This window comes from Mirounga leonina, unplaced genomic scaffold (genome assembly GCF_011800145.1).
Source record: "Mirounga leonina isolate KUSES-001 unplaced genomic scaffold, KU_Mleo_1.0 Mir_175, whole genome shotgun sequence".
NCBI lineage: Eukaryota > Metazoa > Chordata > Mammalia > Carnivora > Phocidae > Mirounga > Mirounga leonina.
Window position 1 is genome coordinate 30,490,262 of NW_023270453.1, and position 19,594 is coordinate 30,509,855.

The window sequence follows — 19,594 nt, forward strand, 5'->3', positions numbered from 1 at the left end:
AGGAAAAGGTTCATCACGACAGTTAACAGAACAGGATGAGTCACACTCTGTTTTTAGTGTGTGATGTGACAGGACCCTACTACCCCAGGAAGTATTCCAGCAAAAATTCCTTGAGATAAAGAGGAAAAAACAAGGAAATGATTCAATCTCTAGGAAGGAAGCATGCTCCTGGAGAAACAGAAAGTATGGCAGTGGCTACAATGAACAGTAGAAGTGAGTGCAGGAGATGAGAACAGGAGACATCACATGTATGACTTAGGAACCTCACTAAAATAATCCTGCAAATGCTTCCCCCTGGAAAGATACTGTCAGAGCCGGGTGACTGGTCCCTGAGGACCCATTCTTTTATAAACAAAAGGGAATATTTTTTTAAAACAGGGCAGAACATCTGGTTTATCAGGCTTTCAAAGGCCAAGAGTTAATTTCCTTTTTAGCAAAACATCCGCATCTAACATTTACTAATTGCCAAGTTAGGCTTTGCTTATGTCCCACCCCTGTCTATTGGGCTTTCAGGGTAGTTGCTGTCATCACTGAATTTGGGAGTCCGCTTAGACAAATGTGAAGACATTCAAGGTGACAGCCCCAGGGCAGACGTTCACAGAAGTCTGCACACCTGGGGAGAAGGCTCCTTGAATCCCAGGAATGGGGTGCAGTGGGGAGGAGAGTCTCCATTTCCAACTTGCACAAGAGGGACAAGGTGCTCATCAGCAGGACCCGATGGAAAATGACACACGTGAAAGCCTGGGGCAAGCAGGGCCTGACGTCCGGGGGCTCAACAATGAGCGACCATCCTGCCCCACGTGAATGTGGCTCTTTGCTTTCCATCCACTGTAGTACGCTCATAAGGCCAAGAAGGCAAACGAGTCCTGATGGCCACATTCACGTTCGTGAGAACACACACTCTGGGAGGGGAAAGTTCTCACCAAAACCACATCTGACCTCGTGATGCCAAAGCCCTTTTACCCTTGGTCCCTAATGGCACATTTTTTGAACAATGTATTTTATTCATAATAGTTTAGTAATAGCTAATGATTTGCATTTCACTTCTCTGAAGTGCCTTAAACCCATTTCATTTTCAGCAAAAGAATCCCATCCGCCCAAATATTGAAAAAATTCAGCTTTACCTGTTGCAGGGAAAAAATAAGACAGTGGGAAGACGGTCGACCATAAATTCCCAAGGAAGGTCATTCTGAGACACATCAATCCTGGCAAAGGGAAAGATGAGAAAAAGTGAAAGATCAGCCCAAGACACTCCACCCTGAAAGAAGCTTCTCCAGTAACAGAAGAGCCTGGAACATTTGCTGTGGCCACACTGACCAGCCCCTCATAGTCAGTGCCAGTGCAAGCCGGCTGCAACTCAGGCAAGAAGAGCTGATGCTTCCAGAATATGTAACTTTCCACCTCACTTACGGAGCGGAAGGGACATGTCCTCAGAGTAAAAATGAGCTTTCCAAAACAAAACAAAACAAAACAAAAAAACCACCTCACTGACACCTTGGGAGCAGTCCACCCACCTGACGGGATCTGGTCAAGTACTTTAATCCCTCCATCGGCTCTGGAAAAAGGAAATCACTGTGCAAAATACATCAAGCCTCTGAAGACATAAGAAAGCTACATTCTATTTTATATTTATATTTTGTAAATCTGGAGGGAGGCCACAAACCTGTATTTTTTAGCAGATTTTAGATTAATTTTCTAATGCAGAAGATGACAAAAAATGACACCTGTGTTCAATTACCCACCCTGTGCTTTATTACTATTGAAGGAGGCAGCAGCCCCCAACCCCAGCCCGCAGGGATCACTCAGGTGGTGCAGAAACAAACAAAAAACATCCTAGAAGGAGGGAGCAGACCATGGAGGGCCACTTGGCCAGGAGGCTCCGATGTCAATCATCACAAACAATGCATACAAAAGATGGCAATTTTTTGTATCACTAACTTGACAGAAGTTTCCAGAAAGTATAATGGGGGGTGGGAGTGAATCAGTACCATGCATTTGTCCAGAAGGATGACCAAATTATAATGGTTTCAAACAACTGAACAAAACAGCACTCCTCCCTCTGCCTGGGACAGCCTGCCTAAAACATCAGAGTTCCGTTTTTTAAACAAGTGGCATTGAACGCTTTAGTCTATCATCAAATACTTTTCTTCTGAGTTTTACTTCAAAAACAAAAATTTAAATTTGAAAGAAAAACATCATCGTAAACATCCGCTCAGAATTCCACTGGGCTAATCAGGACCTTCTTTCTGGGATTCTCATTCGGGCTTGGTGTATATGCCTCTACATTGTAAAGAGCAGCACTTGTACATCTCATATGCGATTCTTTTCAATTAATTTTATGAAAAGCATTGCTCTAATAAATGGGTCAAAATCCCATCAAACTCCCAGCCACAACTGACTTAGCTATGGCTCTCCTGTTGGACATAAACCATGCCACAGTGTCACGCTCCTCTCCAAGCCCTAGTTCCTTAATTCCCCAAAGTGAAATTAACTGGGGCAAAAATGTTAACTATTTTTGTGCTTTCTTACAAATGCTGCTAACACGCTTACCAAAACGGTTACGCCCAATTCATGAGCTAGGTCTGACTGTGCCAACTTCACTTTATCAACACAAGATGCTGTCACTTAAAAGCATCTGTTAGTAAGTGTAAATGACACTTTGTTATTATTTTATACTTATTAGACTGTAATCTCCATACTTGTTTATTTATACTCTCCTCCTCCAGGAAAAACCTACTCAAGTCTTTTCTTCACCCAGGAGTCCCTCCCGGCTGTGTCTCCCCTGCCCCCGGGCTGGTTTTTCAGTGTGGTAGAACACACATAAAATGTCCCAGCCCGACCATTTCTGAGCGCAGAGCTCAGCAGTGATAAGTGCACTCATAATGGGGTGCAGCCATCACCACCACCCAACTCCCCAACCATTTCTTCATCCTGCAAAACGGAGACCTTCTATCCATTCAACAGCTCCCCACTCCCCCGCACCCACCATCTACTTTCTGTCTCTGTGAATCTGACTCCTCTGGGTGCCTCACATCCCTGCAATCACACAGTATGTGTCCTTTTTTTTTTTTTTTTTAAGATTTTATTTGTTTATTTGAGAGAGAGAGAGTGTGAGCACAAGCAGGGGCAGGGAGGGGCAGGGGGAGAAGCAGACTACCCACTGAGCAGGGAGCACTGAATAGGGCTGGATCCCAAGCCCTGAGATCATGACCTGAGCCAAAGGCAGACGCTTAACCGACTGGGCCACCCAGGCATCCCGTGTCCTTTTGTATCTTTGTACTTCATTTAGCACTGAGTCCTCAAGGTTCATCCATGTTGTAGCAGGTGTCAGAATGTCCCTCCTTTTTGAGGCTGAAGAACATTCCCCCATGCGGACAGACCACATTCTCCTCTTGGCAGTTCCTTAAGCCTTTGTTCTTTCTCAGGGTCTGGAGTATGAACACCTGATTCTGGGTCCTGGTCCCTCACTTACAGGCAGTGTGACTCTGGGCAAGTTACCTACCCTCTCTGTGACTCAGTTTCCTCCTCAGTAAAAAGAGATCCTAAGACCTGCTTCACTGAGTGTTCCAACGAGCAGGGCAGATAACATGTATGAAGAAAAATCTCATGGCACAGTAACTCCTCAAATTTGGCTCTAATCATCACTTAGACCAGATCCAGTGGGTGAAATACAGATGCTGTAAAATACAGCTACTGTCCTTTTTTTAAAGCCTGCCTTCCTCACTTCTCTCACTGAGCCCTTTTCTAGTGGAATCTGTTTATCTTTAATTATTTTTTGTAACTGCTTCACCTTGGAAAGTTTCCATCTCTCGAAGGAACTAGCAAAACCCAATACTCTACGTTCTGCTATTTTTTCCTATGATTTAATCTTCTATATTTAATTCTATCTGGAAGGCTGAAGTCTAAACAACGCCCCCCCAGCCCAAACAGCTTAGTACCTTTTCCAAAAACTCTTTATTTGAGGCTTGTTTTTTACAAAACAATGATTTAAAAATTGTTTTGCTTACTACAGAGGCCACGTCTGGTTACCCAAGGAATCACAAAACTAGAACACATAGTTATCAACCAATTCTTCCTCCTAATTTTAGGAGTGAGAAGGGAAACTAAACCTGGTGGAGAGATTTGCTCCAGGTCCCAGGGCCAGTTGGAGGCACACTGGGGACCTGTCCCCTTTCACTGGGCCAAGGCCCCAGCACCATGGAAGTCCGTGGGCACCCTTCCCATGGTATTCCGGAGAGTTGGCCAATCCAAGGGTTGTCCTAGCAACCAGGTCAGCACTGCTCCCCCACTCACCCTTCCATGAATTCAATCAGGGCTAAACATACTCGACACCATGGAAGGAACATTCAGAAATCATCAGGAAAACTTCAGTTTCGGTGAGGTTTTGCTCATGGCTTTAAACTGACAATTAAATCACACCAAGTCTTACCCAAGGTTAACGAACAATGGGCAGACCCTTGCAAACCATATGGCTAAGCCGTAAGGAGGGAAGACAGGCACAGGCCCAAAGTGCCGCAGGCTCCCTTACCTTGCCACAGTGAATGTATCCGTCGGCAGGAGGCGAGCTAGCTGGATAAAGATATGATTGAGGGATGGACAGAAGCCACACCACTGTGCGTAATACAGCAGCAAAACGTCCTGGGGGAAGGGAAGACGGCTGTTACTGGCGCCTAGGAAATGGGCTCACATCCTCATTGTGCTTAGAACCCAGCAGGCATTCAAGAAATGTTGCTTATGCACCCATGATGAAAAATTTTATTTTTAGATCTTTCCAATTATGTGTTTTTTTGTTTTGTTTTGTTTTTTAAGATTTTATTTGACAGAGAGAGCGAGAGAGCACAAGCAGGGGGAGCAGGAGGAGAGGGAGAAGCAGGCTTCCCTCCAAGCAGGGAGCCCGATGTGGGGCTTGGTGACCCGAGCCGAAGGCAGACGCCCAACCATCTGAGCCACCCAGGTGCCTCATTATGTGCTTTCTTTAAGGACTTTTTGCAGTTAGAAAACCAGCATGTAACTCATGCATGCTGTGCAAGAAGACTGCCATGTGATTAATCTGCACATCAAACCTGAATGCTCACCCCAACAACTGCAGCTCTGGGGATTATTTTAGTAGGGAGAGATGGCATGATTTCTGCCTCTCTCATGATTCCATACCTGTTTTTGAAGGACCACTTCCCAAAAGGTATCAGTTGTTACTTCAGTGATTAGATGCTGAGAAGGGTACTGGGCAGAGTCACTTCCAATGAGATGCCTTTTCAGGGGACTGTAGAGAACGCTGAAGTTTTGAATAAAAGACTCTAAAAATAAAGAGAAAATGAGATCAGCTCTTCGCTAAGTACTGGGAGAGTAGCTGGCCTACTTTAAACTCTACATTTAAAAAAAATGGGCTGGCTTCACAGGCTTGCATTTTTAACACTTCACCTACAGGCAAAACCCTGAATGCACCAGGCGGGGATTTAGGTAACAAAATGCCGCACAATGTCAGATGCTCTAGTATTTACAGACTAGGAATTCTCCTTTTTTTCTAACAGGATCAGTCCACAAAGAGACACCCGAGACTGCACAGATCATCATGCCACAATCTTTAAGAGATTTCAACCTACGATCGCAAGACCTCTAAACATCACTACAAAGACAGCTACTACACAAGCTGCCGTGAGCGGACAGGTGTTCCTCATGTTTATTTGAGTTCTTCAAGTTTCCTTTTTGAAAGTTTAGGAAAAATAAACTCAATCATATTTAGTGGGAAAACCTATAAATAAAACCCACAAGCAATCTGAAAACCTAACTTGAACTGACAGCTTTTCCCTTCCCATAAACTCCAGTGTCCTCAGATTGCTTGGTTGTCTGTCAGAAGCAGGACTGATCTGCTGTGTTCTCCCTTCTTTCTCCTACTTCTAACTCTCCATTTTGAGGTCCAATAGTGATGTGTTCCGCAGAGGGAGGAGGAGTGAAGGGTGTCATGTGCATACTAAAGAGAGGTCATTGTCTTGCATGTGAGTTACTTACTTGGCTAGGTTTCTGAAACATAAAACCAAAAATTCCCTCATGTGAACGAAACCTAAATCCCTAAACTGGCCCGGAGAAGCTGAATGAAGAGTCAACTCTGCAAACCAGCGACACACAGGCCTTTTTTCACGAGGACCCTTACAAATGTCACCAACTACAGGACAAAGAAAAACTGAGCTAGACTTATGTTTCAGAGTAGATACAGAAGATCAAAAGAAATCTGAAGGGGGCGCCTGGGTGGCTCAGTTGGTTAAGTGACTGCCTTCGGCTCAGGTCATGATCCTGGAGTCCCGGGATCGAGTCCCGCATAGGGCTCCCTGCTCAGCAGGGAGTCTGCTTCTCCCTCTGATCCTCCCCCCTCTCATGCTCTCTATCTCATTCTCTCTCTCAAATAAATAAAATCTTAAAAAAAAAAAAAAAAAGAAATCTGAAGAAGGCTTCTTTCAGATGACCCTTGAACTCAAATTGAACACCATTATGAGCTCACTGAATGGCAAGTATTACTGAACAGAATTATGAAGTCTAATAAACACTCTAAAAACACAGGCTTGTTTCACTTTAAGAAAACTCAGGAGGTGCCTGGGTGGCTCAGTTGGTTAAGCGTTTGCCCTCCGCTCAGGTCATGATCTCAGGGTCCTGGGACCAAGCCCTGTGTCAGGATCCCTGCTCAGCAGGGAGCCTGCTTCTCCCATTCCCCACCCCCACCCCCCGGGCTCCTGCTCTCTTTCGTTCTCTCTCTAATAAATAAATTTCACTCTTGCTTTCATATTCTCTAAAACTTGGAAGTAAAAGGTTTCTCTCCCTACCAAATTCCTCCTGTCTCCATTTGGCAAACAATGACTTTCCCCGTGTTTCCACTGAGGCTGAACTAACACGGCTTTTGAATTCTCACTTCCTTGTGTGGACATCAAGGATGTCAGCAAAGTCCTGGGAACAGGACAGCGTGGGTTAGTTCACTGCTGCTGCCAAGCCCCAACAGCAAGCTCGCGGATGTTTTCCCATCACGGGGCTCCCCACCCCCAAAGTGGGTTTTTGCTGGTCTGCAACAGGACACTTGTTTGTTGCCCTTGACGCTTGTTTGTTACAATCGAGACACAGAAGATCAGAGCAGCATCTCTCAAGGAGGTATAAACAGCAAAAGAACAAATTAGGTCTGGTGGCCTTGATACTTGCACATCCAAACCTGTGAGACCAAAGGGAGGACAGGTGGTTCTACGTTTCACTGCTTCCTGTTTAAGCTCCTTTGGAGTGGCACTGCTGCAGGGGTCCCATTCATCAGCCTCCCGGGATGCTCGTAGCACAATGGGTCGCCACCCCATTGCCTTTCCTGCCCACCCCATGCAGCTCACTGCAACTCAGAAACGGGACAGGCACTGCCAGTCTGGAACACTGGACTCCTATCCCCCCCAACCCCCCAGGGACTACAAGACAAACTTATCCAAAATCTGGAGTTAGGAAGTTTCTGTTCCCTTTATTAGACAAAATTAGCTTCTTTTAAAATGATGACCAACTGCAGTCTAAAGATTTCAAGTGAGCTACAGAACTGACATCCCCCCATGACCAAATGTACTGAGATCCCTGGATAATAGTTACCGGTATTAAATTAAGCAATACTTTTTTATGTTGGGGAAGGAAACTGCCCACAGTACCTAGGGTGAACTTCATAAGAGCTTGTTTTGGATCCAAGATATAGTGAGACTCTTCTTTCACATCAACAATTGTGGCAAATTCCTTCACCCGAGTGGCGCTCGGAGCCCCCAGCCTCTCTGCATACAACCAAAATAAATTTGAATCCAAAAGGTAGATGTTCAGGGTCTTGTTGGTTCTGCAGCTCAGGCCTGTGAAGTTTGTGCTACTCACGTCCACTTCAGGAAAGAGATACCTGTTCTCCTCAATGTGAGGAACGGAGCCTGGGGGATCAGCCTCACATTTCTTCTCGAGGGAAGAAAACGCGATGGTCGGGGTTTCAAAGACACCTTGTCCAGAATCAATGAAGCCCGTCACGGCCCTGTTTATGGTCCTGCAACATGCAGTGTAGTAGCTGAAGGGGCTGTAGAAACTCAGAAAATTGCTGCATTCTATGCTGTCCGACGCCACATGATAAAAGGTCTGCTCCTTGAGGTAGAAAGAATCCAAAGCTGCCGCCATCTCAAAAAAGCTGCACTGCGGCATGCCGACCGAGCTCGGCCTGACGCCCCCCGCGCTCTGGTTGACACACAGCTCACAGACGTTGTGCGTCCTGGAGACAGAGTGCCACTGGGGCAGCACCACGGTGTTGCAGCAGGGGGACGCCGTGATCAGTGGCGGCTCCGGCAGCTGCGCGGGGGGCTCAGGCACCAGAGGCCTGAACACCGGGGTGTCCACTCGCCGCAGGTGCTGAAGGAGCCGCTCTACCACCTGGTCCCCGTGACAGTTGTTGTACTCCAAGGCCACTTCGGTGATCTGAAACACAGGGTGGAGCTCATGAGAGGCACGGCGATGGCGGAGGGAGGGAGCCCGCAGCCATCGGGCCCGGGAAGCATCCTAGTCCGATTCACCAGGAGCCCGGGCCGGCTCTTCCGCTCACTCCATCAAACAGGAAAGCATTACCCCAAAGCTATGAATGAAGAGGCCTGGATTACCTTTCAGAACATGTCACTCTATTAACAGTGAGCCAACTGTGGGGAGCAGGAAGGGGTCTTAGAGGCAGACGTCTCCATCCACCACACGACAAGAGCCAAGCTCCCCCTCTGCAACATACCTCTAAGCTGAGGGGCCACTCTTCCATACGTATGATGTCTTCTTCACCTTTGCTAACAGTCTAAAAATGTCCCAAACACCTCATGAGTGGATCACAGTATTTCACGGCATACCTGTTTCCAAATAAATTCACACCTCACAGGAGGCTACAAATTCAACCTGTTCCAAACCATACTTATCCATCCTGTCTTCCCCCATAACCTCCTCCCCACCCTGTGCTGCCCTCTCTGGGAAAACAGCATTACAAAGTGGGAATGGTGATCCCTCGAGCCCCAACTTCCCCTCTGCGTCCGCACGAGCCTCAAGCCCCGCCACCTCTGACTTCAGCTACAAAGCCGTCCCCATCCTTTGTGTCCCCATGGCCACGGCCTCGATTCAGGCCCTCAGTCGTCACAGACCACCACCACATGTTCTCCCCTGCCTCACTCGGCCTCCACACTGTCACTATTAATTTTAAAATTACCACCCTAAGCACAGCACTCTTCTGCCAAATGACATTCGATGGCTCCCTACTACCTGGAGGATAAAACCTAACACAGTCTGGCCTGCATTTGCCTTTCCAGGGTCACCCCACCCTCTTTAGAGCAGGCCTGGCCAGGACCTCCTCCATCCAACAAACCTCAATACTGTCCCCAAGGCCCAATAGCAGGGTGGCTGCTTCAGTAAAGCTAACGCCGCCTGCGCCACCTCACCTGGGAGTTTGGCTCTGCCTCTTCGGGACCCCAAAGTCCTTCCCACAGAGTCTCACAAGTGTCTGCTCAGATGCCCCTCCTCCCCACAAGCTTATGGACCCTCACAGGTAGAAACCCTGTTTGATTTCTCCTGTTCTCCCCACAGCCAGGCACAGAACAAATGCACAAGAAGATCTGGTGAATGAATGGCATCTCGGGGTAACATACACACTCCCACTTCCTGGGGAGATTAACCACTTTACCCTCAGATCAGTATTAGCCCGATTAGATTTACATTTCATTCTAAGACTATCTCCAAACTGAATACCTTTCACTACCCACCCCAGGTTCATAAGAAAAACAAGCAAGTCATTACAATCCAAAGGCATTTACTCCACCTATTGTCTAAAATAGAATCACGTGCTCACTTGGATCAAATCTTGCCAGTTAGTTAAAAGGTGTTAAGTCACTCGGGATTTTGTTTCATTCAAGTGTGTCTGTGTGTAAAGCCACTTAGTGAGTACTTTTCCAATTTCAGAAAAACTCCAAATTTTATATACGGTATTTATAGAGGGTGTTAATTCAAGACATATGCATCTGTACAGAAATATAAACTGAATAGTTCTCGGGCATAAGAAAACATCACTTCAGATGATAAACCAGTGTTTCCTTTTCTCCCCCCACATAAAGCGTCTCGGCCCTCTCTGGAAAAGGCTCTGACAGCACAGCCCACTAATAAGGTCAGGCCCGTGCGATCCACAGGAGCCCAGCTGCCCTCTGGCCCCATCCGGGCACTGCTCTGCACCCAAACACACAATGGATTACCATTCCCACCCGTGCCCCCTGCCCATCCCCCCCCAAAACCCCACAGAAATTGAAGTATTTACTGCAATCTTTTACAAGAAGCCCAAGGAGGAGTATACTAAGGACAGCAGGGGTCCTTAAAGGGTTTTCTCTCCTCATCTCTTTTCACAACACTGCTCATAAGCAAAGCACCACGTAAAGGATATTTTTAATTGAAGAAAATATTTTGTATAGAGTAATGCTCTTAAAAAAGAGAGGAATTCTTATTTTTCTCCTATAAATTGAACTGGTTTTCACTTTCACATTCCTTTCACACCTGGGGCAGTTTTGACAATGCAAGTCCAGTTCCATCTTTACATGTGAAATGCTTGAGGTCATACTTAATTTCACATGAACTAATGAGGAAAATCTGGCAAATAACTTCAACTATTTGTGCTGTAAATGCTTTCTTCCATTTTCTTTAATCAGACAAATGTTTAAGCCAGAACAAGATAACCATGACCTTGCTCGTGAGGCTCACACACTGAACGTGTCAGAGCGGCGCTGTGAAAGCGGAAACGAGGCACACGGACTCTTTGCTGGCTGCAGGGAGCATGTCTTCTGAGCAGCTGGGACGTCCTATGACCTCTCCAGGACCCTCTGCAGAGACTCAGGGGGCCAGCAGCCTGATGCTGTGCTCTCCCGTGAGGGTGCTGGGGGGGATGCGCGTGTGTCGGCAGCTGCTGGCCCCGGACCGGGGCTCACAAGGGAGCCAGCATATGGCCGTCCTCTTGTGTGCCACCCACCACACTCCCCACTATGGCTGCCTCAAAACCCGCTGCCCGGCAAGCCCCGACGCTACTACCCTCACGGGACACTGACCTCTCTCCACAACGTAAGCGTCCTCAACCGCCTGCCCAACTGGGCCTCGAGGTGGGCATGGGTAAAAGGCTTAAGGCTTAAACTCTCCTGCGCTTGAGGAGCTGATGAGCTTAGAACTCAGCCTGGGAATGTCCAAGTATGCTGCTCCCCCGACCCAACTCCGACGGCTTCCTCACCCCTGCTCACATACCCCACTTCCCGTCCCCACCAGCACCCAAGCTCCGGACTTTACTACTTCCCACACTCCTGGAACACTGCTGCCTGGAAAATGCGAATCATGGGAACACCACTCTGCGGACATCTCTCCTTTGTCAGTGACACTGTGCTGGCCACGCTGAACCCTGGAGTCCTCGAAGTCGCACCCAACGGCCTCTCCTCTTCAGGCTTTCCACCTGGGACTTCTCCAGGCAGCCCCTCCGGGGGCCACACAACCCGCACTACTTGCTAACACTGAACCCGCAGCAACCTCCCCACCACCGTGCCTCTGCTCAGGCTGCGCCTTCCCTTACGCTTCCTTCAGCGCATCCACATCCCGGCCACCCTAAAAGTCTGTCCCCCATCCCTGCCCCACCCACAGCCTCAGCTTCCTGGCACAGAGCCCTCTCTCCTCCAGTTCCTCCTGAGCCGGGCCTGGGGCTGACCTTCCTCCGCCCTGAATTAATTAAAAGCAAGCTCCTCCTGCCCCTACTGGACAAGCCTCTGAGACCATGAGGGTAAGGCTGCGTCTTCTCCATCTTTCTCCCCCACGGCTCCCTGACACAGTGCTCCATAAACATTTGCTAAACTGACCTAAAATGAAGAGGGAAACGTACTGCACAGAACACTTTACTTGGCTAATAAGGAAGCCATAATACCGCTGAGATGCCATTTGGTTATCAACAATCTCAACCATACACTGAGGTTGGGGAATCCACTCACCTTGCAGGGACACCCTGAGCTCTGAGGAAAGAGCCACAGGAACAAAGAGATTTAAAAAAAAAAAAAAAAAGAAGGCCTGGCCATAGATGGAGGAGTCAGGGGAGAGAAGGGAAACGCTGAGCCAGGGAAAAAGGCAGGAAAGCTAGCGTCCTCCCACCAGGGGCCTAAATCCAACCACGACCCCCTGAACAGAGGACCGGCTCCAGTTACAAAACACTACCCCACCCAGGACACTTACTTGCCCAAATCAGACAAGATAGAATTCTCCACAAAGAAATTTTAGAAGTCAAAGTAAAAATCCCAAACCATAGCTAATGCCGTGGTTAAAAACCCCACCTTTCCTACAAAGAGCCTTATGGCTCTTAATAGTAGATGTAGTAAAGGCCTAGTAATTTGGGAGAGTGTCAGTTCATAAACTATCCGTGTAGTGAAGATTTTCTCAAGAAAATAAGTCTTATTACTTCAAGTCCTCCCTAATCAGAGGAGAAGAAACAAAGCTATTTCATTTCTCTCGTTTCTTCCTTGAAGCCAGAGTAGCAGCGGGGGTAACAACTCTCACAATAAGGCTCCAGAATAGCAAAGTCAGGGGTCTGGCTGGGCAAGAGGCCCGTCTCCCTGCCGCCTCCAGGCAGACCATCAGGCTCACGCGGAGGGGCTCGGGGAGAGGCAGTGTCTGGTTAGCCTGGCCAGTGGTACACTGGCGGTCTGAAATTGGTTTTGGCCAATTAAGGGATCCTTGAGGGAAGGAAAAAATAAACCCCCCAGTAAATCCAATTTAGCAATCCCAGGCGCTCTCTGTAATTGTTATTACTCTCTCTAAGTGCCTCCAAATGATCCATGTATAAAATCAACTCCCACCCAGAGAGCGTGAGTGCACCAGCCGAAACAGGAAAAGCAGAGGGAGGGGCAGACTCCTGACAGCGTCCGCCTCTGGAAACCGCTCTGCTTATCTTCACAAGAAAGGCTTAGAGAAACAGGGGAGCCCAGCATCACCACTGCCGCTCCCGGCTGCCAGGTTGAGGTCGGCCAGGGCTGGTGGTCAGACCCAACCCCCCCACAATGGCCACCCCCGAGGCCACCCCGCACCCTGCCCGTGCCACAGTCCAGCCCCTCTACGCCACTCCCGCAGTGGGCCATGGCGGGACGGGGGACATCTGGTCCCACCCTGGGGAGGCGCAGCTCGGACAGGCCTGTTCTCGCCGATTCCCCCAGACTCGAGCAGCTGTCCGTCAACGTGGCCAGAGAGGCCGCGGTGGGTCCTACCCCCGGCACCCACTCTCCTGCCCACTTACGGGACGAAGGAGTAACGGTGCAGAAATGCAGCGGCCGCTGCTGGCGGGCTCTTGGCTCCCGGCGGAAATCACCGTGAACCGGGAGCGAGACGTCCAAGTTCACGAGGCTTTCCTGGTCCCTAGGAGATACCTTTTAACATTATGACTCTTACCTCATCTATTAAAGGGTGGCTTTCGGCTAAAGGATTAAAAGGGAGAAATACAAGAAGCGCCGGCCCCTTCTTGAGCTCATTGTTCAGCAGGAGGCTCTTGCCGCCGTGCGGCCGCAGCCATCGCAGCAGCGCCTCTCGATTCTCTAAGGCCCACTTATGGATGTTCTCTGCCGTGTAGTTGACAGCCTCCCTGCGGAAGACCTGCGAAGGACAACACAGGGAAGGCTGAAGGCAGGGCAGGCTCAGGAGGCCCCGACCACCCCACCACTGCCCAGCTGCAGACAAGACGACTCAGGGACGTGACCTGCCCCTGCTCCTCCAGACACAGCGTTTCCTCACAAGTGGTTGGAAAGAGCGGAAGCGGCTGCAGAGAGGTGACTTCCAGGTCACAGATGCCTCCCGTCCCCTTCAGCTGACTCCTCTACCACTGAAGAACTCTCCCAATCTGCTGCTGGCAACAATGACCTCTTCCACCCTGGCCAAAGGGAACTATTACATTTTACTGGGTTCTTATACAAGGATTATTGTAAAAGGATCAATGAACACCTACAGGAAAGGAGGTTATAAAGCCAAGGATCATTTAGATTTTTACACTGGTTCCTCAAAACTTGGCTCATAATGGCGGGAGGAGCACCCCCCCCCATTCCGCCACCCCGTTAGGGCAGACCTTTGTATCTGTTCTGGCCCCCTGTACTCCCAGTGACTACAAGAACACTTGGCACACAGCAGGAACTCAACAAATACTTGAAAGAATCCACGAATGACCCACAACTTGTACAAGACCACAGATCACACTTATGTGTACAGAATGAAGGAAAGAGACACTTAGGTTTTGTGCTTTGTTTCTCTGTAACAACCAAAGTAGGTCAACATAAAATTATGTTTGAAATTCCAAAAATATGCATCACTGGGTTTCAAATGAAACTCCCCAAAAAAGTGCTTTGGAGGGTTCCACAAAATGAGATCTTTTATACTCTCCAAAACAGAGAATTAAATTGCCTCGTGACAAAGATGTCCACTGGTTTTATGTTAAAATACTGGTATCCCAGTAGTAGTTCATTTGATAAAAGGAATTCTGCTAAACCAACCAAATGACCTTAAGAACTACAGACCTGATGCAGTAAGCCCAGTGCATTTGCCAGGGCCATTCCCACAGCCCTAGCTTCTCTGTTTCATGTTCCTTCCTCAGTGCCCTCCCCTCTAAATCCATACGATACATGGTGGTTGTACAGCATGCTACAAAAGGAGGATGAAGGAAGATGGGACAGACAGCGAAAGCAGAGGAAGTAAGAAGCAGCTCAGAGGCACGAGGAGAGCGGGAAGGCAGCAGAGAAACCAGCAAAGCAGTGACTCTTGAAGTGGGATGGCGGGAGTTTGAAAAAATATACTCAAACATCATGTACACATTTCTATTTGCGAAACACAAAAACACATTTGACTTTTGGAGTCCAAACTACAAGAAATACAGCATAGCATCTGGGCTGCTAGGGAGCTGCAGAAGCCAGGGCGACTGGCAACCAAGGGAGCACCCCGGAGAGGGCCTAACAGTCCCCCCACAGGCATGCGACTTGCACGCTGAGTTGAGGGGAGCCCAGGTTCAACAGGCTGGGTACACAGGTTACACAGATACTGGTCTTCACTCAACCTGTAAGTCACACACACTGTCAGTGAAGTTAGAGACAGAAAATACTTAAGAAAAATAAACTCTCAGTGATGGGACTGAAGAAGCAGCAACAAATAGAGCAGAGGTACAGGACTAAGCAGGATACAGGTCAAAAGCTCAGAAATAGCTGAGTTGGGGTTGGTTCACCAAAAGCAAATGAAGACAGGGAACAAAGACGACAATGGAAAACCAAGGCTCACTGGGGTGAGAAGCTATCAACTTCTCACTGTGACTTAACAAGAACTTCAAAATCTGTTTCACCACCTAAGGAGAAGAGCATGTCACATGAGTACTCCTGATGAATGGAACAAATAAACAGAGAACATCGCCCAATGGAAGCTTAACCTCTGAGAACACGGGCCCAGAGTAACAATTCTCCAACGGAACAATCCTGCAATTTCATCCAAGGAGGAAAACTAACGAGGCTGTACCAGAGTCAAAGAATATAAACAAAGAATTTCTAGATGTTACATTTGAGAGCCCTTTAATGCAGGGGTTCATAAACAGGGGTACGGGCTCTAGCATGGGGTTGCAGAACTCTCAATTTGCATATAAAATCATGTACACTTTCCTAGAGAGAGCACCCACAGATTTTATCCAATTCTCAAAGAAGTCTGTGACCTAAACAAGGTTAAGAACCACGGCGCTAATATAAATGTGATTTCAAAATACTTACAAGTGATGTGTTGAAATGTCTATGTAAATACACACTTCCAGAGTGTACTAAGGATACCAGTTTCGCAAGATGTTTATTTGTGATAACCCCAAATCGTACTGTTCCTAGGTAATCTGCAACAGAAAATTTTCCTTTATTAAAGAAAAAGCCTATGCCTTAAAACCACCACAAAACCCAATGATCAAGTCTTGATGCACAAATCCCCAGAGCAAAGCTCTTTCCGGTCACCTAAGCCTAGACAAGAAAGGAGGGGCTGGAGAAACCTCCTCCTGAAACAGACCTCACGCCTCCTCCTGATGACCATCCCTCACGGTCACCTGCGATGATGTGACCTCCTCTCCCGTGACCCCGTGCCCGTCTCTCATTTACCCCACCGTAGAGCCCAGGCACATGCTGTTCTCTCTGGACACTCCCATGGCTGGCTCCATGCCATTCAGACCTCAGCTCCAACCCCACCTTCTCCAAGAAGCCTTCCCTGACCATCCCACCTCAGTGCAAATACTCCGAGGATGAAGTCTCTAAGGGCAAACTGGGGCTTCCTCTCCACTCGAGCACTCTCTCTACCATTACTCTATTTTTTTTATAGCATTTATTAATATCTACATAATCTGCTTGATTTATTTTGATTTTCTTTGGTCCAACTTCCTCTTAACTCCTGTGAAATTAGCAACCTTGTTTATTGCTATTACCCCGGCACCTACAGCAGTGCCTAGGCATCTAAGAGATCAATAAACACTGGTTAAATGAATGAATCTAAAATGTACAAAGAACTCACACAAATAAATAAGAGAAAGAAAGCAGTTAAAAATGGGCAAACCACAGAAAAAAATGCAAAAGGCTAATAATTACATGAAAATACACTCAACCTCCCTACTTAGAGGGAGGAAAGCGAATTAAAACAAAGTACCCCTCTCTACCCTCAAACTGCCCCAAATTTGAGACGCAGGAAATACCAAGTGTTGGTGGCCAGTAGAGAAAGGTCACTCTGATATGATGCTGGCGGGACACGGAACGTGGCGGCCACTCGGGAGAGCACGGGGTGTGCTGCTCGCCATGAGATGCGGGCAGAGGCTGCAGCCCCGAGCCCCGCTGCTGATCCGCACCCGGGCGCTCTGAGCCACACACACGGACCGTCACCAGAAGTACTCTGGCAGATGTTCAGAACAATGGAGGGGGGCTATCTGTACGGCACGAACATTTTTCTTGACACGTGAGTGAAAAAGCAAGCTGAAGAAAGGTAAAGTATACCTTTTTATCGGTTAAAAAAAACACACACAAAACCTCACACCTTATAAAACAACATACATTATTTTTTCCCTACAGGAACGTATGTTTAAAAAAAGTATAAAGACTCTGAAAGGATAATAAAAATAGTTTTATGTGGGGGATAGAGATCAGAGGGGACCTTATCCTTATGTGTAAGCTTTCTCTTCTTTCCCTCAAGGAGTAGATGTAGTATTTGTGCGGCTAAAAATTGACTAAAATATCTAGTATTAAAGGCAAGTGGAGGGACGCCGGGGTGGCTCAGATGGTTGAGCATCTGCCTTCGGCTCAGGTCATGATCCCAGGGTCCTGGGATCGAGCTCCACATCGGGCTCTGTGCCCAGCGGGGAGCCTGCTTCTCCCTCTCCCTCTGCCTGCCTGTCTGCCTACTTGTGATCTCTCTCTCTCTCTCTCTCAAATAAATAAATAAAATCTTAAAAAAAAAAAAGGCGAGTGGATAAGATGGTGTAGGAAAAGGTACCCTCTTTCCTAGCCCCCTTCTGCTTTATTGGATGTTAAATAAGATACCAGTTAACTTTAAATATAACCAAGTTCTATCTAAGTAGCCAAAATGTAAAAATATGAAAGTACTAAAACACACCAAGTTTCCAGCTTCACCCACCCCAGTCCCACTCTGCAGCAGGGGTGTCGCCTTGCTCTTGGACGAGTGGCCAAGAGGGAGAAAGCGGGCGTGGCAATACCTGAGACCACCTTTCATACAAATCTGACGAGTTTAAAATGGCACAAAACCAAAGAAACAGGAAGGGTAAGTCAGTAACGACAGAGACTGGTTAGGTATGGGGGGCGGGGGGCAAGGATGGGCAAGGATGGGAAAGGGGTCGGGAAACAGGGGTGAGGCAGCCTGACGCTCCTCCTCCGGGGACACCTTTTCCTATCGGGACTCTCAGAGCCCAAGCGATGTTTCACACCCTTCACATACCCACAAACAAAAATCATTAAACCAACCAAGATGTGGGGGTGCCCAATGTGGAACACAAGCACTAACAAATAAACTTAACTATCACACCACGGTGGAAGGGTGGAGGGGTAGGGAGAAAGAACGAGTAACTGGAACAGTATCTTAGACTGAGTACCGTAGAACTAAGGACAATGAGAGCCAGGCTTCTCGGGGTGGGTGGAGAAAGTTACACATTAATAAAGAAAGCTACACTCTGGTGTTAGATTGGAATCAGAGGGAATTAGTATAAACTTAGGGCTTTTCTCACACACACACAACAGAGAACTACAGACGTAGGCATACGCGCGGGTGTAAATATATACATGTCCTTGCTCTGCCCCCTGAAAGGGCCTACAAGTCATGACACCCGATACCAAAGAGCATACTCAGCACCCCAGTCTTGGTTTCTAATTGCCTTTCTTCCATAAAAGAAACCAGGGCTCCCTGGAGAAGAGGCTGATTCCAGAGCTGGGGCAAGGGAAGCACAGAAGGAGATGGAAACAGCTTGTGTCACAATAAAGGACAGAGCATGTTCAAAGGACACAGGAGCTGACCCAAGACACTCCTAAAGGCGAGAGCTGGAGCTCTTTGAGCAACAAGATGAACAATGACCAGTGTTCCTGAAAAGGGTCAAGTTCACACAAGACATGGGAAGACTAAGGAGTTGTCATCAGTTGGAAGAGACTAAGGAGAAAAAAGAACTAAATGTGATGTGGGATCCCATATTGGGTCCTAGAACAGAAAAGAAACATTTCATGAAGACACTGGCAAAATTTAAATAAGGCCTGTGGTTCAGTTAATGATACTGTACCAATGGTAATTTCTTAGTTTTGACCAAAGCACCGTCACAAATGGTTGGTTATATAACATCTTAACATTGGGGGAAGCGAGGTGAAGGAAGAAAACAGAGGAACTCCCAGTCCTATTTCTGCAACTTTTCTACAAGTATAAAATTAGCTCAAAATCTGGATTTTAAAAAATGGCATAACATTTAAGTTCAGATGCCAAAGCTGTCAGAAGAAAAAGCAGGACGTAAGAGAGGGTTAGAAGGCACCACTCTCCAGAAGAAGGCTGAATCTTGGTGGACAGCCACGGCTAAAAAGAGAAAAGAGAAGGAAAAGCAGCCACTGAGGAAATACACTTGATAGCCAGCCAGTGTCACCAACATGACTTATCGGAGCAGAGGAATAAAAAGTGACAGGCTGGGCGCCTGGGTGGCTCAGATGGTTAAGTGTCTGCCTTCAGCTCAGGTCATGATCCCAGGGTCCTGGGATCGAGTCCCACATCAGGCTCCCTGCTCAGCGGGGAACCTGCTTCTCCCTCTGCCTCTCTCTTCTGTCTCTTATGAATAAATAAATAAAATGTTTAAAAAAAAAAATAAAGTGACAGGCTGATCCAAAAGTTGAAAGGGCCTGTTCAAAAAACCTGTTTAACTGCATTAAGAAGGGACAGCCTGCCTGCACACAGCAGATTCAAACATGTCCAAACATATCACAATTTTAAAACTTTACTTTTCACATACAGAGATATCTATGAAATTCACACATCTATTTTAAGTTCCTGCATATAGCGGAAACCTTGCTAGAAGAGG

At 47.5% G+C, this 19,594-nt stretch overlaps 1 protein-coding gene across 4 annotated transcripts in view; it reads right to left on the reverse strand.

Annotated features, from left to right (window-relative positions):
- The window catches only part of TXNDC11 (thioredoxin domain containing 11), a 59,196-nt gene that overhangs the window by 3,581 nt on the left and 36,021 nt on the right, over positions 1 to 19,594 (reverse strand). For all 4 annotated transcript variants that reach the window (XM_035022286.1, XM_035022287.1, XM_035022285.1 and 1 more), the window contains 6 exons: positions 15,783 to 15,895; positions 13,444 to 13,644; positions 7,656 to 8,448; positions 5,152 to 5,294; positions 4,529 to 4,638; positions 1,125 to 1,205 (listed from right to left, as the gene is read on the reverse strand). In XM_035022286.1, the coding sequence (XP_034878177.1) occupies positions 1,125 to 1,205; positions 4,529 to 4,638; positions 5,152 to 5,294; positions 7,656 to 8,448; positions 13,444 to 13,644; positions 15,783 to 15,895 (1,441 nt within the window). The remainder of the gene's footprint in view (positions 1 to 1,124; positions 1,206 to 4,528; positions 4,639 to 5,151; positions 5,295 to 7,655; positions 8,449 to 13,443; positions 13,645 to 15,782; positions 15,896 to 19,594) is intronic.